Source organism: Budorcas taxicolor, chromosome 12, assembly GCF_023091745.1.
Source record: "Budorcas taxicolor isolate Tak-1 chromosome 12, Takin1.1, whole genome shotgun sequence".
NCBI classification, from domain to species: domain Eukaryota; kingdom Metazoa; phylum Chordata; class Mammalia; order Artiodactyla; family Bovidae; genus Budorcas; species Budorcas taxicolor.
Window position 1 is genome coordinate 29,740,802 of NC_068921.1, and position 26,384 is coordinate 29,767,185.

Here is a 26,384-nt window from a genome sequence, read left to right on the forward strand (position 1 = left end):
GGTAGCAGTTATAGAATCCAATGATTTTACTTGCTGACTCTCGGGAAAAACACGCTTAGTGAGAAAACAAGGAAGCCTACAAGTGTCAGGTAGGGAGGCCAATGATGAGCACGTTTCAAGGGCAACGTACTGCGGTAACAACGGAAGTATGGTCCATGCGCCTTCCTGCTGAGCCAGCTGGTGAAGGAGAAGCACTGTGGGCATTTCCTGAAGAAACAACCATCAGAGCAAAACATAAATAACACAATATGGCCACAACGATTTCTTCAAGAGACTCAAATTTCAAACCAGGTATTTTCAAAGATCTGACATTTTATTCTTCATACGACTCTCTTCTTTTTTCTTCTCTTCGGGAGCCGCTAGAAATGAAGGACTTTAACTGAACCCACACGAGCTCCCCAGCGCCCAGGCTCCAGACAGCGGTGAAGCCCTGAAATTTGCATATCTGCAGTCGGACTGTGAAGAAGGCTGAGCGCGGAAGAATTGATGCGTTTGAACTGTGGTGTTGGAGAAGACTCTTGAGAGTCCCTTGGACTGCAAGAAGATCCAACCAGTCCATTCTGAAGGAGATCAGCCCTGGGATTTCTTTGGAAGGAATGATGCTAAAGCTGAAACTCCAGTACTTTGGCCACCTCATGCGAAGAGTTGACTCATTGGAAAAGACTCTGATGCTGGGAAGGATTGGGGGCAGGAAGAGAAGGGGACGACCGAGGATGAGGTGGCTGGATGGCATCATGGACTCGATGGACGTGAGTCTGAGTGAACTCCAGGAGATGGTGATGGACAGGGAGGCCTGGCGTGCTGCAATTCATGGGGTCACAAAGAGTCGGACACGACTGAGCAACTGAACTGAACTGAACTGAACTGAAAGCCAACTGGAAAGAAAGAGCCCAGGGCAAGTGAGGGAAAACTCAGAGGTATAAACACAGCTTTTACTGTGTACCCAACGGAGGAAGCATGTGGAAAATGGAAAATAAAACACTTCGGCTAAACAAAAGGAATAATATACAATTTATCTCATGTGAAGAAAAACATTTTAGAATGCCCTAAAAACACTAAAACACCATCATAATGAAGAGCTTCAGTTCTGAATACTAGAAATAGAATCCTTAAGTATTCAGGCAACAACAGTAACAGTATAATGATGGAATTTCAAAATCTATAAGCTTAGTAAGAATGAAGATCCAGAAATAGACACAACTATAGCTATATATACATGCATACATATACATGCTACTGCTGCTAAGTCACTTGAGTCATGTCCGACTCTGTGCAACCCCATAGACGGCAGCCCACCAGGCTCCCCCGTCCCTGGGATTCTCCAGGCAAGAACACTGGAGTGGGTTGCCATTTCCTTCTCCAATGCATGAAAGTGAAAAGTGAAAGTGAAGTCGCTCAGTCGTGTCTGACTCTTCATGACCCCATTGACTGCAGCCCACCAGGCTCCTCCGTCCATGGGATTTTCCAGGCAAGAGTACTGGAGTGGAGTGCCATTGCCTTCTCCAGCATACATATACATAGAGACTCATATTTTTTAAGCTATAAATACAAAATGATTAAGCAGTATTCAATCTATTTCCAGTTGTGACAAGCCAAAAGTCAGACATATAATATGCTTGAACACCCCACAACACCTCAGCATATTCTGTGCTTTATACAAGCTATATCCAGGTAACTATTACAGAGAAAAGACTTTAAGGATACATGTTTAACTATTTGAAATATTACCACAGTAAAGTAGATTCCATACCATTCTTGAAGTTCATATAAGCTTATTATTTAAGAAAGAATGATTTTCAATATAAATCTTTGGACTACCAAATATGTCTTATTTCTTCATTTTATATAATATTTTTAAACGTTCATGCACAAATATGAAATGTAAAAACAGTAACCTAAGGTTACATTATACTCGGAGAAGGCAATGGCAACCCACTCCAGTACTCTTGCCTGGAAAATCCCAAGGACAGAGGAGCCTGGTAGGCTGCAGTCCATGAGGTTGCTAAGAGTCAGACACGACTGAGTGACTTCACTTTCACTTTTCACTTTCATGCATTGGAGAACGAAATGGCAATGCACTCCAGTGTTCTTGCCTGGAGAATCCCAGGGACGGGGGAGGCCGTTGGGCTGCCGTCTATGGGGTCGCACAGAGTCGGACACGACTGAAGCGACTTAGCAGCAGCAGCAGCAAGGTTATATCACACTAACAATATGGCATGTTACAGAGAAAAGCAAACCCTCAAGTTTGAATTAGCAGCTACCCAATGTAACTCTGGGCTTTCCTACTGTTGATTCTGAATAATGAAGTAATTCTCACTGTCTTTCAAAATTTGTTATATGGATACATATACACATACTAGCTATATGTTTTATACACATATATGCCACACATGTACATGTATATGCCATATATGCCAGATATATATATACACATATATAGCTATATGCTATATACATATATATGCCATATATACACAAATATATACCACACACATATTCATAGGGGATTATATAAGAGAAAAAAATCATGTGTGAAGATAATAACTTTAATACTTGCATTAAAATTTCAAATAAGTATTTGTTGTTCAGTCACTATGTTGTGTCCCAACTCTTTGCAGCCCCATGGACTGCAACATGCCAGGCTTCCCTGTCCTTCACTATCTCCTGGAGTTCTCTCAAACTCATTGGGAGCATGCTAATATGCATTAGCAAGAAAAGAAACACAGACAACACTAAAAAAAAAAAGTCTTACAAGAAAATAAGTAGCAAATGAGCTGTTATGTAGCAAATGAAATTATAATAATGAAGACATTATGACAATGGGAATGTCTTTACGTTAAATATTAAAACAGACATAACTCCAACCATGCAAAATAAAACAGAGACCGTAAGGAAGCCAGAAAAATGAAAATATTTATGTCAGAATGATGAAATGATTACATATACACTTTAAACTATCTGTCAAGTAAAAATCTGTTTTCAGCAGAAATAAATACAAAAATTTGGCTTCCAAACAAGAAGCACCCGTCTGAGTTATATAGCAAGTTATAGGAAATATACAAGGGATGGCAACAAGTATTGATATGACACCAGACAAGTAACCTCAGCAGAAAGACTGTGAGGGCACTTGCCAGGCAAAGATGCAAAGAAGGTCAGGATGATAAAAGTGCAGCAAGGGTCTGGGCAGTGCAAAGGAGGAGTTGAATTCTAGACGAAAATAAGCTCTCTGGGTTGCTAGTAGGTCGCAGTCTTTCCTATCTCCATCACTTTTTGTTTACTAAATCATATGCCTGGATTTCGTATTTGCTTCAGTTGGTTAACACAAAAATGGTAGTCAAGTTTCCTGTACCTCTGCATCTCCAAACAGAAGTATTTCAAAAACTAGTGTGCTGTTGACAACTATCTCCAAATATGTCTCAAAATATAAAACAGGTCCTCACCTGATACTCAAAAACATGATCTTGAATAAGCCAAGGCCATTTGTGAGAGTTGGACCACAAAGAAGGCTGAGCACCGAAAAACTGGTGCTTTCAAACTGTGGTGTTGGAGAAGAATTCCTTGAGGGCTCCGGGGACAGCGAGGAGATCAAACCTGTCAATTCTACTGGAAATCAATCCTGAATACTCATTGGAAACACTAATGCTGAAGCTCCAATACTTTGGCCACCTGATGCAAAGAGCTGACTCATTGAAAAAGACCCTGATGCTGAGAAAGACTGATGGCAAGAGGAGAAAAGGGCAACAGAGAATGAGATGGTTAGGTAGTATCACCAACTCAATGGACATGAATTTGAGCAAACTCCAGGACATAGTGAAGGACAGGAGAGCTCGTCAACTGAACAACAATAACATTTTACTTAGAAAGTTTTGTCTATTAATCCTCAGAAAGTACCAATAGCTTTTATTCTTGTTTTATATATACATATGTGTGTATATATGTATGTATGTGTATATATGTACCGTGTCTGTATGCACACACAGACCAGACTTAGATACACACATACGCATATGTATTGGGTTGTCCAAAATGTTCATTCGGAGTTTTCTGTAAGGTGTTATAGAAAAACGCAAATAAACTTTTTGGCCAACCAAATATTAGCATGCTGTGGGTGTGCTCAGTCCAGCTCTTTGCAACCCATGGACTGTAGTGCCCCAGGCTCCTCTGCCCATGAGATCATCCCAGCAAGAATATAGGAGCAGGTTGCCATTTCCTCCTCCAGGGGATCTTCCAGACCCAGGAATCAAACCCATGTCTCCTGCATCTCCTACATTGGCAGGCGGATTCTTTACCACTGCACCACCTGGGAAGCCCTTATTAGCACCCTGAGATAAAATAATTTAAAAGGTAACAAAAAATGTTCCATCAAATGATCTCTCAGTTCTTAACACTGTAATAATTTATATTCTGTCTGTTCTACCCACACCACAAGACTTATACCTCTTTTAAGTACCATATCGACAGTTTAAAGCACTTTTGGACACAAAGACCATTTTTTAAAATGTAATGCCTGGCTGAATAAGAAAGAGTTTTCAAACAAAAAATCAAGGGAAAAGTAAGAAAATGTTCTATCAACAGAGCCCTTTGGAATAAAAGCTAGACACTATAGCAAAGGCACTGATGTGCGGAGTACTGCCTCTCACCAATCTGCTGCTAAGTCGCTTCAGTCGTGCCCAACTCTGTGCGACCCCATAGATGGCCTCCTACCAGGCTCCTCTGTCCCTGGGATTCTCCAGGCAGGAACACTGGAGTGGATTGCCATTTCCTTCTCCAATGCACGAAAGTGAAAAGTGAAAGTGAAGTCGCTCAGTTGTGTCCGACTCTTAGCCACCTCATGGACTGCAGCCTACCAGGCTCCTCCATCCATGGGATTTTCCAGGCAAGAGTACTGGAGTGGGGTGCCATTACCTTCTCCATCTCACCGATCTAAAGAATGCTTATTCACCAAACCATGCTACTATTTTAAACCTAAAAGCTGAAGGTAAAATTCTATCAAAAATGAGATAATACCATTTCAGAGGCAAGCATAAGGGAACTAAAAATACAAATAATCAAATAAAGGTAAATAACAGAAGAGGAAAATTTTAAAAAATGGAAAAGTTGATCACGGTAATTTAAATACTTTTAATTCTATCTGTCTCATTGAACCAAAAATCTACATTTCTAGCAGGCATCTGCTTCTATCCTAATAAGCACTTTGAAGTCAGAAAGCCTAGAGGACCGTCCCACAGTACTTCCTTTGAACATTTTTTCTCAAGGCACATTCGCATTTAAAGACACTAATAATTACTGAGAACCAAAAATGCAAAACCAACACTCTCCCTTGTTACCTGGCTCTCATACATATTCATCATCTTCATTCACAAAAATGTTCAGATTCCACAGCTGAGCATCTGAAGATGCTCTGAGAGGAGAAAGCCCATTATTCTTGATATGGAGGGAGAGAAATCAGTCAAAGTTTATATCTAGAAATATCAGTAGCATGAATGAAAATGCCAACATGTCAATGTGGACCAAAGCAGATTAATGTTTTAAATGTCGTAAGTAACTTTAATCATTAGGCAAATTTGGTTTAGGACCACTTCAGTCCTTCTGCCTCTCTCGGAAAAAAAAAAAAAATTCCGCTAATTTAAGTCTGTGATGCTTTCCTTTTCCCTTGTCACAGACTGTTTCCCAAAATCTGAAACTTTTCCTTGCATGTGTGCTAAGCTGCTTCAGTCGTGTCCAACTCTTTGTGACACTATGGACCATCGCCCGCCAGGCTCCTCTGTCCCTGGGATTCTCCAGGCAAGAACACTGGAGTGGGTTGCCATGCCCTCCTCCAGGGGATCTCCCTGGCCCAGGGATTGAACCCAGGTCTCTTATGTCTCCTGCACTGGGAGGTGGGTTCTTTACCACTAGCACCACCCATACCTTAATATAAAATATAAGCCTGGCAGTACATGAGTTTATGGTCTAATTCAGTCTCATTATTCAGACCAAGCACTCAGAAAGCAAAACCCAAGACATTTGTTCAGTATTAGGCAAACGTTCCAAAGGACTCAATTGTGTTTTAAGACTGATCCCAATTCAACTGCATTTCCAAAGCCCAACTATTATATACTTTCTAGGCACTGAACTGAGCTTTTAGACTAACAAATAAATCATGACAAAAATTAACACGTTTATTGTTATAATTTCTTCCATATGAAGTAGGCCTATCTTATGAGATAATAATAGAGATGTATAATGTCTTGTTGGGAACATATATCAGACAGATTTACTAGACTTTAAAAACCCACCATTCATTTGTGGACCAGAAGATTACATGTGATGTTATAATAACAAACCTTCCAAGAACCTAAGCCTATATTAAATATATTTTCCCCCAGAAATTTATCTTACTCATTAACTGTCATTTCTTAACAAGAGAAAAATATTACCTCATCATTAATTTATTTTAATTTATGTAATTTATTTACTTTGAAATGCTCTACTAAATACATTTTTATAGTTCATAAAACCTGCTTTAAAAATCATTCACTCATTCATGAAAGGCAGTGAAGCTTAGCATTTTAGGAACCTGATTTCTGGAGCCAAAGTGCTTACATCAGAATCCTAGCTCCAGCTCTTCTGAACCCTGCAGCCTTGAGCAAGTTCCCAGATCTGCCTGTGGTCTGTTCTCTCACCTCTAATACGCGGGTAACAACAGTCCTGGGGATCAAGTGAGTTAATATATGCCAAGCACTTGGCACATGCTTGAATGTGATGGTTACTAATATTATTATTGATTGTATGATATTTGTTGAACAACTGCTATGTGCCAGGCACTGTTCTAGGAAGATGGCAAACAACTATGGAAACACAGGGCAGAGTCCCTGCCCTCTTGGATCTCAAGTTCTAATGAAGGAGGCAGGCTTTAAGCAAAGAAATCTAGAATACACTGTCAACAAAAAATGGTATTAAAAAAAATATAAAGCCAGGTAAAGTGAGAGAGGGCTCAGGCATGGAGTTACTTGCACACAGCAGCTGCAGCAATCTGCTGCCTGGCCCTGAGGTTACGGCCCCAGCTGCGTGTCAGGAGACAGGCCAGAACTGAGAGGCAGACCCGACAGCCTCTCAGAGCTGTCGGGAGCACGGGCAGGGCGCTGAATCCTGCGAGGCCTTGGTTTTCTCTCTGCAAAGGAGGAGAGTTACAGAAACCACATAGTAACTTAGATGAGCTGAGGCTTCAAAAGCGGCAGAGCGCACTGACATGAGCTCGGAGTAAGATGAAGATGACTGTGTGCTAAGTCACTTCAGTCGTGTCTGACTCTGTGCGACCCCACGGACCATAGCCCTCCAGGCTCCTCCGTCCATGGGAGTCTCCAGGCAAGCAGACTGGAGCGGGTTGCCATGCCCTCCTCCAGGGAATCTTCCCGACCCAGGGATCGAACTCAAGTCTCTTACGTCTCCTGCACTGGCAGGCGGCTTCTTTACCACTAGCGGGCACTCAACAGAAGTCAGCTGTGATCACTCCTGCAGACGTGAACCCTCCTCGAGGGTCTCCACTGCAGACCCCAGCCCCACGTCTTGGGAGTCTCGCTAATCCCACCAAGTTCACCTCCCCAAATAGGAACTCAGGGTGCTGTGTGAGCTCAGAGTAGCTGACCCCTCTGCTAACATCCCAAGGGACTCCAGTTCACTGTCTCCACCCATGGGAGTCCCTGCAGCCACCCCAGGCAGGACTCCAGCAAACACTACTTCAAGGCTCAGTTCAGATGTCACAACAAAGCCAAACTTTCCAGCCAGGACAGGCTGCTGCCTGGCTGTGTTCTCATGGTGGCTGCTGATGTGGCTGCAGAAAGGGACGTACAGTGTCCCTCGATCCCAGCATGGGCCTCCCAGACGGCAGCTCATGCGGGGGCCTGACCACAGGGAATCACAAGGAAGGGGTCACCCCACAGGGTGTCACCTGGCCCAGAGCACTGGCATCCTCCACACACCAGCATGTGCTGCCGCCGCATCTGATCCTAACTGTCACCACCAGCCTCTGGGCACCAATGTCACCACCAGGGGAGGAAGAGCTGGTGATCACTTTAGGACTTCCCTGGAGGTCCAGTGAAGACTCCATGCTTCCACTGCTCTCTGGTTGGGGAACTAAGATCCTGCATGCCAAGCAGTGTGACCAAAAAATAAAAAATTCTTTAAATTAAAAAAATTAAGTGACCACATCTATGGGTCCTGGCTCCAGACTCAGAATCCTGAGTTACAACATCCAACATCTTCCCTGAGTTGGAGAGACCCTGAATCTGGCCTCTGATATCTTTAGTGGGCCGAGCCCACTCCCTCCAGACTCACACGGGGTTGAGTTTGCTGGTAAGGGAAGGGGTCCGAATGCTGGGGGCTGAACAGAAAGGCATGTTCATGACAAGATGTGAGGAATTCATCACTGCTAGGCAAGCCCCTGAGGAAGTGGACTGTCTCACTGCTCCATGTTCCGGGGCATCTTGCCCAAGCCTTGCCTGAGTCAATATTCCACAAAGACTTAGTAAATGGATGCATAAATTCTTATTCAATAGCAATGTAATAAAAACTTATTACCTAACACCTGTCAATTATGACAAAAAACAAACTTCACCAAGAAATTAAGCATTTGATTGGTCTCACCTAAAAAAGGAAAAGACCTTGATGCTGGAAAAGATTGAAGGCAGGTGGAGAAGGCGGCAACAGAGGATGGGATGGCTGAATGGCATCACCGACTCAATGGACATGAGTTTGAGCAAGCTCCGGGAGATGGTGAAGGACAGGGAAGCCTGGCATGCTGCAGTCCATGGGATTGCAAAGTCAGACACAACTTAGCAACTTAACAACAACAAAAAGGGAAGCTTAGTGAAAGCCACTTGACTCACAGCTCGCCTTTCAAGGAAGTGCTTCACCCTACCTCCTTGCCAACAAAAAAAAAGTCTAAAAATAGAAAACACAAGGCCATTTTCTTAAGCTTCTTCACACTAATCCACGAAAAGCTTTGCTCCCAGCTCTCCTGGCTTATCGCATGGAAATAAGGTGTTTTTTTTTTTTTTAATTAATAAGCCAAGGCCTAACTCTTCTCAAGAAAACAGTGATTTCCAAAACTTTCTGCAAATAAGCAGAAAGAATCATTTATTTGTACTGTTATAATTCTGCCAGGTTTTAAATAAAGTTCATACCACAAAAGATGGCAACAAAATTAGAAGTGTCTGTTCTCTTCACTTTGGTTATTTGATTTCCATGTAAATCTTAAGAGTCAGCCTGGCAATTTCCAGAGAAACATCTACTGGGGTTTTCATTGGGATTGCATTTAATCTCTTGATAAATTTAGGGGAAATGGACACACTATTGAATCTTACAATCTATGAGTATGCTTTTTCTCTGTTCATTTAGGCTTTCTTTAATTTTTCTTTAATTTTCCTGAGAAACCTGTCTGCAGGTCAAGGAGCAACAGAGCCAGACGTGAAAGAACTGACCGGTTCACAGTTGGGAAAAGAGTATGTCAAGGGTGTGTACTGTCACCTTGCTTATTTAACTGATATGCAGAGTGAAGTGAAGCGAAGCAAAAGTCGCTCAGTCGCGTCCGACTCTTTGCGGAGTCATCATGATGCAGAGCACATCATGAGAAAAGCCGGGCTGGACGGACCACAAGCTGGAATCAAGACTGCTGCGAGAAATAACAACCTCAGATGTGCAGGTGATGCCGCCCTAACGGCAGAATGAGAAGAAGAACTGAACAACCTCTTGATGACGGTGAAAGAAGAGAGTGAATAAGCTGGCTTAAAACTCAACATTCAAAAAACAAAGATCATGGCATCTGGTCCCATCACTTCATGGCAAATAGATGGGGAAAAAAATGAAACAGTGACAGACTTCGTTTTCTTGGGCTCCAAAATCACTGTGAATGGGGACTGTAGCCATGAAAGTAAAAGACGCTTGCTAGTCGGAAGGAAGCCTATGATAAACCTAGACAGCATATTAAAAACCAGAGACATCACTTTGCCAACAAAGGTTCATCTAGTCAAAGCCATGGTTTTTCCAGTAGTCATGTATGGATATGAGAGCTGGACTCTAAAGAACGCTGAGTGCTGAAGAATTGATGCTTTTGAACGGTGGTGTTGGAGAAGACTCTTGAACTCCTTTGGACTGCAAGGACATCAAACATGTCAATCTTAAAGGAAATCAGTCCTGAATATTCACTGGAAGGACAGATGCTGAAGCTGAAGCTCTAATACTTTGGCCACCTGATGCAAAGAGCTGACTCACTGGAAAAGACTCATGCTGGGAAAGACTGAGAGCAGGAGGAGAAGGGGACGACGGAGAATGAAATGGTTGGATGGCATCATCGACTCAGTGGACATGAGTTTGAGCAAACTCAGGGAGATAGTAAAGGACAAAGAAGCCTGGCAAGTAAAGGACAAAGAAGCCTGGCATGCTGCAGTCCATGGAGTCACAGTCAGACATGACTTCGCAATTGAACAACAATTTTTCTCAGTAATGTTCCCTACCTTTCAATGTAGAATCCTGAACATTTTTCATTAGATTTATCCCTGGGTATTTAATGCTTTTTAATGCTATGAATAAATGATATCATTTTAAATGTTTCAATTCTAATCGTCACTGCTTATATATAGAAATACAACTGATTTTTAAACATTGACCATGATTTAAAATTAGTGACCTTGATAACTCTTTTGTTGGTTTTGTACATTCTTTTTTTTTTCTTCATGCACAATCTTGTAGTCTCTGAATAATGACGTTTTCTTTCCATCTTTTTCTTTTTTAAGCTATTGTGGGTAGGAAGAGTCCAAAGATTTCTAAGCAGCTAATCTGGCCCCTTTTGGTCTAAAGCAGAAAATGTAATCCAACATCTGCCATAAAATGAAATGTACTCGCTCAGTCATGTCTGACTCTTTGCAACCCCATGGACTATACAATCCATGGAATCCTCCAGGCCAGAATACTGGAGCGGGTAGCCTTTCCCTTCTCCAAGGGATCTTCCCAACCCAGGGATCGAACCCAAGTCTCCCACATTGCAGCAGATTCTTTACCAGCTGAGCCACCAGGGAAGCCCAGGAATACTGGAGTGGGTAGCCTATCCCTTCTCCAGTAGATCTTCCCCACCCAGGAATCAAGCTGGGGTCTCCTGCACTGCAGGTGGATTCTTTACCAACTGAGCTAGCAGGGAAGCCCAATGGGGGCACCATGCCCACCTAAAACATAAAACACACCTTGTAAGCCTAATCCACTTCTGAATTTTCTTTTCTGTATTTGGAGGATTCCTTACAAATGGATCCATGATTCACCTGTGCTTCTGCCCCTCCCGCAGGTCCTGCCTTCATTCTCAGCTCCGCCCATCCCCTTCTCTGCATACTCATCCTGCAGGGACTTCTTCCCTGTTCCTCATTCAGAGCGATTCCCCGACCAAGCAGGACCTCGTGCTAAGGTAAAGGGCCACACTTCAGAGTCTTCAAAACATACATGAGTCTTTCTTTCATTAGAACCTACTTTAAAACAACAACCGCGCTTTAGCCTCTCTTCTTCACTGTTTCACATTTAATCTCTTTTAAAAACCTTTGCACGTATTTACTTCTGGCTGTGCTGGCCTTCAGGGCTGTGGGGCTTTCCTCCAGCTGCGGCGAGCAGGAGCACCCTCCAGCTGCGGCGCACCGGCCTCTCTCTGTGGTGGCTTCTCATTGCTGAGCACACGCTCTAGGTGTGTGGGCCTCAGCAGTTGCGGCTCCCGGGCCCTGGAGCACAGCCTCAATAGTTCTGGTGCTCAGGCTTCACTGCTCCGCGACATGTGGGATCTTCCCTGATCAAGGATCAAACCCATGTCTCCAGCATTGGCAGGTGGATTCTATACCACTAAGCCACCAGAGAAGCCCTCTGATTTAACCTTATTTTGAAACTCTTTTGTGAACTGGGATATTGGAATTGAAATATATACACTATCGGTACTAGGGATAAAATAGATAACTAACAAGAACCTACTGTATGGTACGGGGAGCTCTACTCAATGCCGTGGTGACCTGAATGGGAAGGAAGTCCAAAAAACAGGGGATATACAAATACATGTAACTGATTCATCTTGCTGTACAGCAGAAACTAGCACAACATTGTAAAGCAACCATACTCCAATAAAAGTTAATGAAAGTAAATAAAAAATTTAAAAAGAAATTCCTTAGGAGAACAAAATGGTTCCTGTAATTTTAAGCAAGTGTTCCTACATTTCTGAAGCTGCAGTAAAAATGATCTGGGCTCAACCATGGTTACTGGATCCCAGGACGCAGGAGAGGGGATAAAAACAAAACCTCTCACTGGACAATCTCTGCATCACAACACAGACCATAGACACAAACTTCTTCAATAGAGTCTTCACCAGAGACTGAACTGTCAGCACCCATTTTTATTTAACAAAAAAAAACAGAATTTTCCCACAAACATCCACTCCAGAAGGAATTGTTTTCAAGTTCAAAAACCTAAGTCATAACATAATTGACACACAGACGCCACACAGAATAGGTATTTAGGACAAAACACACTGAAGTGCCTGATTAAATCAGAGACTGCCACACACACTCTCTTCCTGGGTTTCCGGTCAGCCTCACCTCCACCTGGCTTTTGTTCATGTGCCTCTTTAAATAGTCAGGCTCTATAGCTGCACGTTACCCTTCCATCTGTAATGCAGGGAGAAAACATTTGAGGAAAAACAGTAGCACTTCTTCCAAATCTGCAGTCTTCTCTCGAGAGATGTGCACTCAGGAACCCCACACTAGGCAACCACATCCCCCACCTCGCCAGCTCTACAGTCCACCCATTTCAATCTCAAAAGACCACTCTTCCTGCTAAAACACACTTTACTCATCCCCCCAAACAAACCCTAGGTCTCTAGGTGCCCCAAAGCCGACCATACTGATGCTTCATGTCTCCATCTTCCAGATCTGTTCCCTGTTCTAAACCAGCATCCCTCCAGCTCAATTCCCGTCCCCCTTTCCGGACCTGACACAAGTCTTCCCTCTTTATCTCCTCAAGCTCCACCGTGCACTGTCAGCATGATATTCACTCATGCTTTTTACACATCACTCTGCTTCCTAAACAGCTTCGTGACTACTGTCTTTTCAAGGGTCCCATGGACTGTCTAGAGATGTTTGAAAGTACTTAATAGAACTAGAATTGTGCAGTTAATATTTGTCAAATAGATAGGTTAACAGACTTAACTTGATTTTAAATTTCTACTTATATGTGTGGTCAGTCATATCCAACTACTTGCGACCCCGTGGACGATAGCCCACCAGGCTCCTCTGTCCATGGGATTCTCCAGGCCAGAATACTGGAGTAGGTTGTTGCCATTTCCTTCTCCAGGGGATCTTCCTGACCCAGGGATCAAACCTGCATCTCCTGTATTTTCTATTATGAGATCGTTACCATCTATCTTATTCCATGGGATCACAAAGAGTAGGACACGACTGAGCGACTGGAAAACCACCACCACCATCTATCTTATAAGTAATTCAAGGAACTGGAGTATCTTTGTTAATTCCTCTTGAACTGCTCCACAACAACCCAGAATGGTTCTCTGCACATACGAAGCACTTGGTAAAGTCTGCTGCCTTCCTCTTAGAAGAAATGTCGCACTATAGACTTCAAAGCCATTATGAACTGCACTGTAAGCTTCAAATCTAGAGATGGGAGTGACAACCCACAATGACCCAGACTGTTTCAGAAAATAATAGCTTCACCACCCCAGTAACAACTCCACGTACAGTATTAAGTTTCAGGCAGAAAGTTCGCTTAGGCTCCTGGTTCCTACAGTCACATGAGAAGAATGAAAATTGTCTTGTGTTTTCAGCAAGACTGCATTTTAGCATCTTGAGGCAAAACAGGCAGAGAGGACAACTTGCCAAAGTGAAGAGAACAGCTAAAAGCAGACGCACGACAGCAGCAACCATTAAATTTTTACACCTTAGTTTTTGGCAGATTTCGTAGTCAAGTGCAACCCAACAGGAGTAATGAATAAATAAACAGCAGCTCTAGACATCTGGTGGTGTGGGAGGAAGAGATATTTTGGGCTATCAGATAAATATTCACATGATAAAAATTACCGGGGATTCTTTCCTCACTAAGTAACCATTCTGAATGCTCATGGTAGGCAAATCTATGGAAAAAACCAAACTGCAACTGAAGACGTCGAGTTCAGGTTGCAGGTAACATCCTGTCCCATTAGAGGCACAGCACACACCTGGCAAACGATGGGGCTGGCCCCTCGGAGGAGGAGCCGGCCGCTCCATGCCACAGGCTGGAGAGGCCCTGATAACTCTGCCTGGGGTTCGGACATCCTCAGTTTCCTCAGTTGATGACTAGGCCGTCAATTCTTTCTCAAGAATGTGTCAGTTTCAGGCATAGAAAATAGACTTATGGACATGGGGAGAGGAGAGGTGAGGGTGAGATGTATGGGAAGAGTAACATGGAAACTGACATTACCATATGTAAAATAGAATTTGCTGTATGGCTCAGGAAACTCAAACAGGGGCTCTGTATCAACCTAGAGGGGTTGGGAAATGGGAAATGGGAGGAAGGTTCAAAAGGGAGGGGATATATGTATACCTATGGCTGATTCATGTTGAGGTTTGACGTAAAACACCAAAATTCTGTAAAGCATTTATCCTTCAATAAAAAATAAATTAATTTTTTAAAAAAAGGAAAAAAAAAGTCAGTTTTTTAAAACAAGTTTCAGTCAAGCTATAACCAGGGAGCCACTACCTGCCTCTCCAACTGACCCTGCTGCCCTATATTTTGTGCATCTCAGCACTTAATTCTCTGCACAGCATCTTCTTTCTCTATTTTCATGGAGTTCTAGGTCAGGGTAGCGTATCACTGCTCAAAGAACTGTCTGTAGATCCAATGTGAGCTTTCAGCCATCTGTGGATCTCCAAAATGCTACCCATGGAATAAACTTGACTCTCAATCGTATAAGTAACATGAAGAATTCTACAAAGGTAAAAAATGAGCCAGCACCATGTACAGTTACAAATGCTTGAAATCGTTCCAGCTATTTCAACTACCACAAGATTTGCTAACCCAAAGATGAAATTACTTTAAGTCGTAACAGGACACCCTGGATCTTGTGAGCAAATTAAACCCAAGTGCTAAAACAACGTTCTGCCATAACTACTTCAATACTCATAGCTGGCTTTCATGCTAGGAAGGAATTTCAGAATAAGAAAAACATACCTTCTGATAATTAAAGGGAGCTTTCCTATTGCTTCAGTCTAGACTCCACCTAAGACCATGGAAACTTCGGGATGGGGAGAGGGGTTTCTTGATGATGCTGCTTAATTAGGTGTCTTTAAATGTAAAACCAATACTGCCACCTAGTGGCCGTCTAAGTCACTGGCTAAACAGGCGATCTAACCAGCAAACTGCCTTCCCCAGGGACGGGGGAGCCTGGTGGGCTGCCGCCTATGGGGTCACATAGAGTCGGACACGACTGAAGTGACTTAGCAGCAGTAGCAGCAGCAACCAGCAAATAGTGAAAGCAAATGACAATACAAATTAAGCAGAAGCACAATGAAACCAGACAGACAGACAGCACATTAAAAAGCAGAGACATCACTTTGCTGGCAAAGGTCCATATAGTCAAAGCTATGTTTTCCAGTAGTCATGTACAGATGTGAGAGCTGGACCATAAAGAAGACTGAGTGCCGAAGAACTGATGCTTTCTAATGAAATCTGGTATTGGAGAAGACTCTTGAGAGTCTCTTGGACTGCAAGGAGATCAAACTAGTCAATCCTAAAGGAAATCAACCCTGACTATTCATTGGAAGGACTGATGCTGAAGCTTCAATACTTTGGCCACCTGAGGTGAAGAGCTGACTCCCTGGAAAAGACCCTGATGCTGGGAAAGACTGATGGCAGGAGGAGAAGGAGGTGACAGGGTGAGATGGTTGGATGGCAGCATCAACTCAATGGACATGAACGTGAGCAAGCTCGGGGAGATAGTGAAGGACAGAGGAGCCTGGCTACAGTCCACGGGGTCGCAGAGAGTCAGACACAACTTGGCGACTGAAAAACAACTTCAAGGTCATGTCCTTAAAAGATCCCTACTTGTCCTCCACACACCAGGATGCAAAGTAAGGGTGTCAGCCAGCTTCAACCATGTAGTAAGGACAAGACCCCTCAGCTCACAGCAAGCAACAGACAGCAGGAAAGCAGAGCAGGGCTGCCTGCTCCTGCCCTCCTCATGTGGACTGTTTATGGGGGAGTGAATTCCCACCTTCCTTAGCCACTGTTACGCTGGCTGTGTGAAAGCAGTCAGTGAACATTCTGATTCTTTTCCATACTGTCTCTCAAAGATCCACCTAAGCGTGAGATCACACTTTCCAAGCAGCGACTCATGCCCGTTCTATTCTACTCTTCTCCCTAAACTCTGTGGCTTCCTGGGGAGAAATAAAATAGTTGTTATATTCAACGTAAGAGGTGGTGGCTCTAATCATTTTAAAAATTAAGACAAATAATTTTAACAGATAAAATAATTTACTTAAAATAATGCTTAGTTTTCATTTGTTCCATTTATTCTGAATTCAGTTCAAATGCTGCATGCTCAATATTCACTATGCGAAAGCTACTATGAGAGAATTAAAAGCAGAACAAGCCAGAGCATCTGCCTTCAAAGAACCTGTGATTTCATACGAGTCTGTGTGCTTTGTGTGTTTGTGTGTAGGCAAAACTGTTCATTCCAGCACTATTCACAACAGCCAGGACATGGATGCAAACTCGGTGTCCATCCACAGATGAATGGAGAAAGAAGATGGGGTACATATACAACGGAACACCACTGCTGCTAAGTCGCTTCAGTCGTGCCTGGTTCTGTGCGACCCCAGAGACGGCAGCCCACCAGGCGCTCCTGTCCCTGGGATTCTCCAGGCAAGAACGCTGGAGTGGGCTGCCGTTGCCTCCTCCAATGCATGAAAGTGAAAAGTGAATGGAATGCTACTCAGCCATAAAGAAGAACAAAATGCCATTTGCAGCAACATGGACGGATCTAAAGATTATCATCCTAAGTGAAGTAGGCCAAAGACAAATACATGTGCAAACTAAAAAAAAAAAAAAAAATGCACACAAACTTATTCACAAAACAGAAACAGACTCACATAGAAGACAAACTTGTGGTTACCAAAGGGGAGGGGAGAAGGATAAATTAGGAGATTAACATATTCATACTGCTGTATGTAAAACAGATAAACAACAAAGGCCTACCGTGGAACACAGGGAACTATATTTAATACCTTCTAATAACCTATAATGGAAAAGAACCTGAAAAAAAATTTACGTGTGTGTGTGTGTGTGTAAGGTAAGGTGTGTACACACATACACATAACTGACTCACTTTGCCATACACCTGAAACGCAACATTGTACATTAACTAAACTTCAATTTTAAAAAGGCGGTTTAAGAAAAAAGTGACCATACTGTAAGAGAAATAAAAGGAAACTTCTATTACAATAGAAAAGAAAATACGGAAAGAGTTGGATGATTAATCTCAGGGACTGAGTTTAATGAATATTCACTGAGGACTCAGGTTCTGAACATGGAAAGCTCTGTGTTTGGTTTTGAGGATCAAAAACCAATAAGACATTCTCTGCTCTCAAAATTTATAAAAAGAGAGATGGAACAAAAATAGTACAAAAGTGAAAACTATACTATGAAAGCAGAACCAAGGAGGAAGCCATTTGTCCCTGTGGGTCAAGACGCTGCACAGAAAGACATGCCCAGGAGCTTGTCAAGATGAAGGAGGTCCTATGCAAGGTCACAGAGGCTTGGCATAGCCAGGCAGGCCCAGGGACTCCAAGGAGTCCGCAGTTACCGGCAAAGAAAACACAAGGGGATGGGGGTAGCAGGGGGAGGGGTGGGAAATGAAGCTGGCGCCAGAGGTGGGACTACAGTTAGCAAGCTCTGGTGTGGCCTCGTGGCAAAAGGTAGGGAGCACGGGAGGCCCCACAGCTCTGCCAGACCCACACCCTCAGCTGCCGCCACCTGCCTCCACTCCCAGGAGATGCACACGCTCTCCATCCATAAATGATGGCCACACTCTGTTTAGACACGAACCTGCAACCATCCTCCCCAGAGTCTACTTCCAGTTTTAAGCACCTCATGGTCCTGCATGTGAGCCCCAGATACCTGAAGAAGCAGGCATTCCCAGCCCCTAGCAGCACCTTCTGCCTAAGGGGCAGGAAAGAAGAAGGAACATTTTACAATCCCTCTTCAGTCCCGTCTATCAGTTGTGTCCGACTCTTTGCGACCCCACGGACTGCAGCACGCCAGGCCTCCCTGTCCATCACCAACTCCAAGAGCTTGCTCAAACTCATGTCCATCGAGTTGGTGATGCCATCCAACCATCTCCTCTGTTATCCCCTTCTCCTCCCGTCTTCAATCTTTCCCAGCATCAAGGTCTTTTCCAATGAGTCAGTTCTCTGCATCAGGTGGCCAAAGTATTGGAGTTTCAGCTTTAGCAACTTCCTTGCAATGAATATTCAGGATTGATTTCCTTTAGGATGGACTGGTTGGATCTCCTTGCAGTCCAAGGGACTCTCAAGAGTCTTCTCCAACACCACAGTTCAAAAGCATCAATTCTTCGGTGCTCGGCTTTCTTTATAGTTCAACTCTCACATCCATAGATGACTCCTTGAAAAACCATAGTGTTGAAAATAATAATAATCCCTATTGCTTCCCTCCAAAAGGTACCCACATGCCTTTTCCCCACTGTAAACAAAGTGCTGGGAGCACTGTCCTGTCCCTGGTTACCGGGAAGCCACTCTTCCCAGAAGAGCAGAGGGGATAAGACAGGTAGGGAGACAGTGATGAGTACCTATCAGAACAAAAAAAGTACCCATTTGCCAAAAAAAAAAAAAAAATTAAACAGCAAAAAAGGAGCTGGCAACTAGTAGAGGAAGTACTGGGGGTGTACTTAATCAAGTGGCCTTGGCTGGCAAAGTATGTAATCAATCACATTAACAGTGAGGACTACCAATATGGAGTAAATGCGGAAGGTATATAATCTAAAAGGCACACGGGGGACTTCCCTGGTGGTCCAGTGGTTAAGACTCCGCGCTTCCACCAGACAGGGCACAGGTTCAATCCCCAGTCAGGGAACTAAGATCCGGCATGTTGCAGTCACAGCCAAAAAAAAGAAAACACACATGAATCTGCCTCTCCAAGAAGGAAGGTATTTCTGGGAACAAGCTACTCAGAGATAGTTATACCCTTAATCCATACATGAAATCAAATGATGCATAACTCTGTCCTGATGTTATCACTGACTTCCAGTCTGGGGTAACTGCCAAGGCCTGGTTGAGTTCAGTTCCACGAACACTCGCCTGGACCCCACTGAGGAACTATGTGGGCTCCTGGCTTCCCCTCCACCCCTCCACTTTCCCCGCCCCCACCCCCCCCACCCCACCGCTGCCCTGCATCCGCCTCTACCAGAGCCCATGGGGGAAGGCCAGCCGTGCAAGGTTGCTACAGGAGTTCCTCTGTGATGGAATCTGAAGAGTTTTAGTAGAAGACACTGCCCCAAGCTGGGTTTCCAGGCAAACAATAACGAAAGTCACTCAGTCAGGTCCGACTCTTTGCAAACCTTGGATTCTCTAGGCAAGAATACTGGAGTGGGTAGCCTTTCCCTTCTCCAGGGGATCTTCCCAACTCAGGGATCAAACGTAGGTCTCCTGCACTGCAGGCAGATTCTTTACCAGCTGAGCCATAGGGGAAGCCCAGACAAAGGAGAACTTTAATCAAGCTGCTATCTCTAATTACTGCCCCGCCCCGACCAAAAAAAACCCACTTGTCTACAGCCTGCAATCCTTTCCTGTCGCTTGAGAAGTTCTGATGCTCCAAGGAGAGGAACCAGGATCTGTCCTCATGGGGACATGGGGAGGTTGGATGAATTTCTCACACACAGCATTTAAAGAACAAACACAATAAACCTCACTGCCAGCAGTGCCCTGACGTTGAACACCATTAAGTTTGTTCACTTTTCCATTGTTATTTCCAACCCTTTACTTCCGCGCTCCCACCGACAGAAAGCAAGCCATGCGCCAACCACACAGGTCTGTGGTCGAAGAACTCTTGATGGCTTTTACCTCCAGACAAGCACTTCTGCCTCGAAGGCCAAGGCCACAACATGCAGTGTACTGGGCTGGGAGGACTGTCTCTGCTTGGCTAAGGAGGAACGCTTCCACACGGCTACACGCATGGGTAGATCTTCCTTTGCCCCGAACCTCCCACAATATGCAGAGCAGATTTAAATTCAGTTCACGCTTATTTTAAACTTTATTAAAGTAAACCTGGATGTGTCAATCTTTCTCTCCATAATCCTCCTCAGATATTACATTATAAATCGAATCAGAAGTTCAGTTAATAATACCCAATCAAAAACCAGATTAAGAAACTCATAGAAGCACTACTGCACAAAGGTTAATGAAAATGTTATTTCAACATAAAAACTGCCTTAGAACCTGTTACCAAAATTTCGAACATTAATTATCTTTGCTATTTTAAGCTCCGCCTTTAAAAAGTTATTTCTTCCACTTTTTTCTGTCATATTTTATGATGAAACCAAGCTAGCCCTATATATTTTTACATGTTTGTTAAAATATGTATATAATAATTTAGAACATGATACTTAAAGCCTCTGAAATTAACTAGAGCATTTTAAACAATAAATAGTCCATATTAAGCCAACAAAACAAACCAGAAGATGTATTCTGTCTAAATAGAACTGACTCTCTATGGACCAAGAGCTTTGGAAAACATAAACATATTAAGAAAAAAATCAGACATCCCAAGTCATCTTTACCCACCTGTGAAAGAGCTGTAGATTGCTTTAAGATGTTTTGTTTTAACTGTTCTGCCTTCTTCGCATGAAAAGAATTACTTTGACTCTGGATGACAAATACAATTTCTTTTAAATCTAGAACAACAAAAAAATTTGTTCAGGTTTTTTTTTTCTCTTTTAAAACAACAACTGAAATAAACTTGAAAACAAATCACAATGAAAAGAAAAGGGAAAAAAACAGTCACAAGGCATGCCTTCAGGCAATAAACTCTTGGGAGGGAAAAATCAATTTATATGTAATTCTAGTGACAAAATCTCTCTTTTTAAACTGATCTCTGCAACTTCCTTCCTAGAAGTTAGCAAATAAATACGCTGGCTGTACTAGACCCAGTCTGGTAACAAACTGTGAATTTGTTCCTGCATCTGCCACAAAGTATGCAAATGTAAATGTGAGAAAGGATGAAAATGTCTAGAACACTCACCTCCCCAGTCACTGAAAACCCACTGTGTTTGCAAGAAACCTTTTAACAATTACGCAGAATCCTACAATGTGGCTCCCTGTTAGGGGCTGCACTGCGACCCCCAAGTTTCACAGGATGAAGTGTCCTCAGCCCCAGGACCTCAGAACGTGACCTTATTGGGAACTGGGTCTTTACACAGGCAATCAAGTTAACATGGGGTCACTAGTATAGGTCTTCACCCAACATACTTGGTGCCTTTATTAAAAGAGGACTGTAACCTACCAGGATCCTTGATCCGGGGGATTCTCCGGCCAGGAAGACTGGAGTGGGTTGCCATTTCCTCCTCCAGGGGAATCTTCTCGACCCAGGGGGTTGAACCCAGGTCTCCTGCATTGAGGGCAGATTCTTTACCAGCTGAGCCACCAGGGAAGCCCCTAACCCAATACCCTCGTGTCTTTATGAAAAGAGGCGATCTGGGCGAGAGACACAGAGGGAGGCTGCTGTGAAGACCCAGGGGAAAAAGGGCCACCTTCAAGCTGAGGAAGGGGGCCTCAGAGGAAACCACCCCACCTCCAGAACCTGGAGACACATCTCTGAGGAAGCCACACAGTCTGCGCCACTTTGTTTCAGCAGCCCCGCGCAAACTGACACTCAACCGCAAGCACGCTCTGGACGGCCCCTCAAAGCGACACTCAGCAGGGACCTCAGGGGGCACCTGGCCAGGCTGAAGTTCGTCTCCAGGAAAACAGCCGCAACTGCAGGGCAACAGGGCTGCAGCGGGAATGAGCTGCCCATCAAGCCTGGGTTCAGGGCCGTCGGGGTCTTGACCGGGGCTGGGAGGGAGGCAGCCCTGGTCTGTCACCCCCTCCAGACCAGACCAGAGGAGGGTCTCGCCTGCAGAGGGGGAGGCCCAGACCCCACATCGGGAAAGCATGTCAGGCCTGCCCAGGTTCCGAGCTCGTGATGAAGGAAAGAAACTGCAGGTGTGTCAGGACCCTGCCACCAGACAGGGGTGTTGGCCAAAGGCAGACATCACATGAAGTTGCAGCCTCCAGCAAGGTTGACTACAAACCAATATGGGGACCCTCCCCACACTGTGAGCTCTTCCCTTTAACACCTCAACTCCCAGGTGGCGCTAGTGGTAAAGAACCTGCCTGCCAATGCAGGAGATGAAAGAGACACAGGTTTGATCCCTTGGTCGGGGAAGATCCCCTGGAGGAGGGCATGGCAACCCACTCTAGTATTCTTGCCTGGAGAGTCCCATGGACAGAGGAGCCTGACAGGCTACAGTCCATGGGGTTGCAAAGAGTCAGACATGAATGAGTGACTAACTTTTTTTTTCAAGGACACTAACTTGGTTTCTATTTATTCCACTGTATTTTACCATTCTTGTGTTGAGCTCTACAGTTCCGTTCATTTATTCACTCACTCAAATATTCATACAACAAACAGCCCCACAGTGAGCCATCCAAATCCTAAAAATTGTCCAACATGCTTTTTGAACAACCTGCTGAATGTGACCTAATTCTTTCTATGTAGGAGTTTATATAAATTTGAACCTTCCACATACTATCTCTATTTCAAGTCAGCATCCTGGCTCTACAAATCAGACACACAGATAATGCTCAAATAAGTGTCTTCTACTTCAACTGACATGTAACTTCCGATCCACTACATGTGAAACATTAACGTAACTCACTTATCAGAATGAAACAAGGTTTATTTCTGTTCAAGAATGGAGTCAATAAACCTCAGAGAATATTTTTGCAAAATGTAATAAAGCTGAAGATGCACATTTGCAATGACCCAGAAACTCCACTGGTGTAAGTCATTCTTGAGAAGCCCTCGTATATGTTAAGAAAAGTGCTCACCGCAGCATCACTGTGTGAAAAGAAAAAAGCTGGAAGCAAACCAGACACTCACAAGACATACAAACTAGAATACTACACAGTGGTATTCCCACAGCAAGAAAGATTAACTGGCTGTATATGGATCAACCCAGACGGACGCTGGCGATGAACCCTCCAGACAGAACGCTGAAAAAAATGTGGGAGGTAATGACCATACAGCATAAATCAATGGTTTTCAAAACTATAAACATAAATCTATATAAAATGGATATATGCTACATAATACGCTTGTATACACATATCTAACTGATGTGAAAGTAGTAAAGACTACAGGGGAGCTTCCCTGGTGGCTCAGTGGCAAAGAACCACCTGCCAAGGCCGAAGACGTGGGTTTGATCACTGCTCTGGGAAGATGCCACACACCACGGAGCAACGAAACCTGTGTGCCACAACTGCTGAGCCCGGGCTCTAGGGCCCAGGAGCCACAGCTACTGCAGCTCGTGTGCCCTAGAGCCCGGGCTCCAAGACAAGAGAAGCCCCTGCAATGAGAAGCTCGCATACCACTAGGGAGTAGCCCCCGCTCACTGCAACTAGAGAAAAGCCCCAAAGCAACAAGGACCCAGCACAGCCAAAAATAAGATAAAAAATTGTTTGGAAAAACAAAAAAGGCTATAGGAGAGTGATGAACACCAGAATCAAGATACTGGTTTAAAGGCTGCAGCCATGCTAGCAATGTTTTGTCTCTTAATCTGGGAAGTAGATACCTGGATGTGACTCTTTGTAGCTCCTGGTATGTTCAAAATAATTCACAATAAATTTTTTAAAAGAGTAGCTCCACCTATCAAGAGGTTAACCCAGCAGGAATCACCTCCCACCACCTCCTCTACCAGATCAGCACAGTTTCCACCGTTCGCACACACAGCAGTTTTTTCGCATGGGGAAGAGGCTTAGCAAGAAGAAAGGAAGCAAATTCTCCCCCTTTCCATCTCCTGGGTCCCGTGCCATGACTTGTATTCACTTCCCCTCCTTTTATCACGCACTTGGATCTCACATGCTGTGTGCACTCAGTGAACATTGAGCATCTCCTAGCACAAGAGTCCAGGGTACAAAAGGAGCAAGCGCGGCTCCGGCACGGGAGTCCAGCTCAGAAGACAACACAGAGCATTCCGTGTTGGGAGCCAGGTGGGGACGCTGGGGCCCTGGAGGCAGGGAGCCAGGGTAGGGAGAGCTTCTGGGAAGGACACTTCCTGCGTTTCCTTTAAAACACAACAGTGGGGCTTCCCTAGTGGTCCCAGTGATTAAGACTCCATGCTTCCACTGCAGGGGGCAAAGGTTCCAGCCCTGCTCGGGGAACTAGGAGCCCACAGGCCATGGGATGCAGCAAAATATATATACATATATATATAAATTAAAAAATAAAACTGAAATGCAGCCGTTTCCTGCAGACACAGGCACAGAAGGGAGCAGGTGAGTGGCAGAGAAAGAACTGGGTTATCACAGAGCCCTCAGCCCACCTCATCTCTGCAGCAGCCCTAAATGGGTGACTGAGGAGTTTATCAGGCATTTCTGAGAAAAGGATGAAGAGAATGGCCAGTGATGAAGTCAGAGAGCGGTGTGGTCAGATCAGGAAGAACCTATGTGCCACACAAATAGGCTGGGTCTGTAGATTCAGTTCAGTTGCTCAGTCGTGTCCAACTCTTTGCGACCCCATGGACTGCAGCACGCCAGGCTTCCCTGTCCATCACCAACTCCTGGAGTTTACTCAAAACTCACGTCCATTGAGTCAATGATGCCATCCAACCGTCTCCTCCTCTGTCGGGTCTACAGATTAACAGCTTTCAAGCTGGGGAAGGGCCCCGGAGCCACCTGGGACCCCAGACAGCAGGGCCTCCCCAGGGGACATGACGAGGGCAAGGAGTCCTGGGGACCCCAGGGGGCCCTTTCCCAATGGAGGGAGCAGCGGAGGTTTGCAACGGCAAGTGGAACACAGGGCACCAGCAAAGATTACAGCTAGAAGAGATGGCACCATGAGGCAAGGGACGGACGCACAGAGGAGTTACCTGCATGAGGCAGGAGAGGAAGAGATGCCCCGTGTGCCCAGCGCTATAGCCCTGATACAGTGCATGACAGAGGACCGCATTCAGCCCCACCCCCATTCCAGACAAGAACCAGGAGAGTCCAGTCTGATTATGTGTTTGTGCCCTCCCAGAGTGGAGTCTCTTTCCTTCAGTCCTGTGGCAGGCAGGCCTGGAATCAAATTCTGCCAGCCTTCAGAGTCAGACTCCCTGGGGATCCCCAGGCTGGGGAGCCTGATGTAGAGCCTAGAACCTTCACACGAGTGCAAGAACATCTCTGGCATTAACGTTCTCCAGTTCGTGGGTCGCCCACCCGGTGGGTATGGGATTTGATTTTACCGTGCTTGCACCCTTCCGCCGTCTTGTGTGGCTTCTCCTTTGTCCTTGGACATGGGGTGTCTTTCTTGGGGGGCGTTGGAGAAGGAAATGGCAACCCACTCCAGTGTTCTTGCCTGGAGAATCCCAGGGACGGGGGAGCCTGGTGGGCTGCCATCTACGGGGTCGCACAGAGTTGGACACTACTGAAGCGACTTAGCAGCAGCAGTGTCCTCCTGCGGATGGCTGTTCAGCAGCTAGCTGTGATTTTGGTTCTCTTGCAGGAGGAAGGAAGCGTACATCTTTCTACTCCACCATCTTGAACCTAGTCCAGTTTAGTTCTTAAATTCCTGCTGTTCTTTTTCTTTCCAAATGGGGTATTTTCTTTAAAAAAAAAAAACGTTTATCCTTATTTATCTGGTCTTAGCTGCAGCATGTCTAAGCTGCAGCATCTCTAAGCTGCAGCACTCAGGATCTTTAGTTGCGGCATGTGAACTCTCAGCTGCGGCATGTGGGATCTAGTTCCCCGACCAACAATAGAACATGCATGCATGCTAACTCACTTCAGTCGTGTCCGACTCTTTGCAACCCCATGGACTATAGCCCAACAGGCTCCTCCTCTGTCCATGGGATTCTCCAGAAAAGAGTACTGGAGTGGGCTGCCATGACCTCCGCCAGGGGATCTTCCCAACCCAGGGGTGGAGCCCAAGTCTCCTATGTCTCCTGCACTGGCAGGCAGGTTGCTTACCACTAGCACCATCTGGGAAGCCCAGCTGAACTTCAGGCCCTCGCATTGGGAGAGCAGAGTCCCAGCCACTGGACCACCAGGGAAGTCTGTCCTGCTGTTCTTTGTATCAGCACCAAG

General features: G+C 44.7%; 1 protein-coding gene across 1 annotated transcript in view; it reads right to left on the reverse strand.

Annotated features, from left to right (window-relative positions):
• B3GLCT (beta 3-glucosyltransferase) overlaps positions 1 to 26,384 on the reverse strand; it is a 94,975-nt gene that overhangs the window by 59,683 nt on the left and 8,908 nt on the right. Inside the window, exons 3-4 of the mRNA XM_052650025.1 lie at positions 20,844 to 20,953; positions 131 to 207 (exon numbers count right to left, since the gene is read on the reverse strand). Coding sequence (XP_052505985.1) covers positions 131 to 207; positions 20,844 to 20,953 — 187 coding nt within the window. The remainder of the gene's footprint in view (positions 1 to 130; positions 208 to 20,843; positions 20,954 to 26,384) is intronic.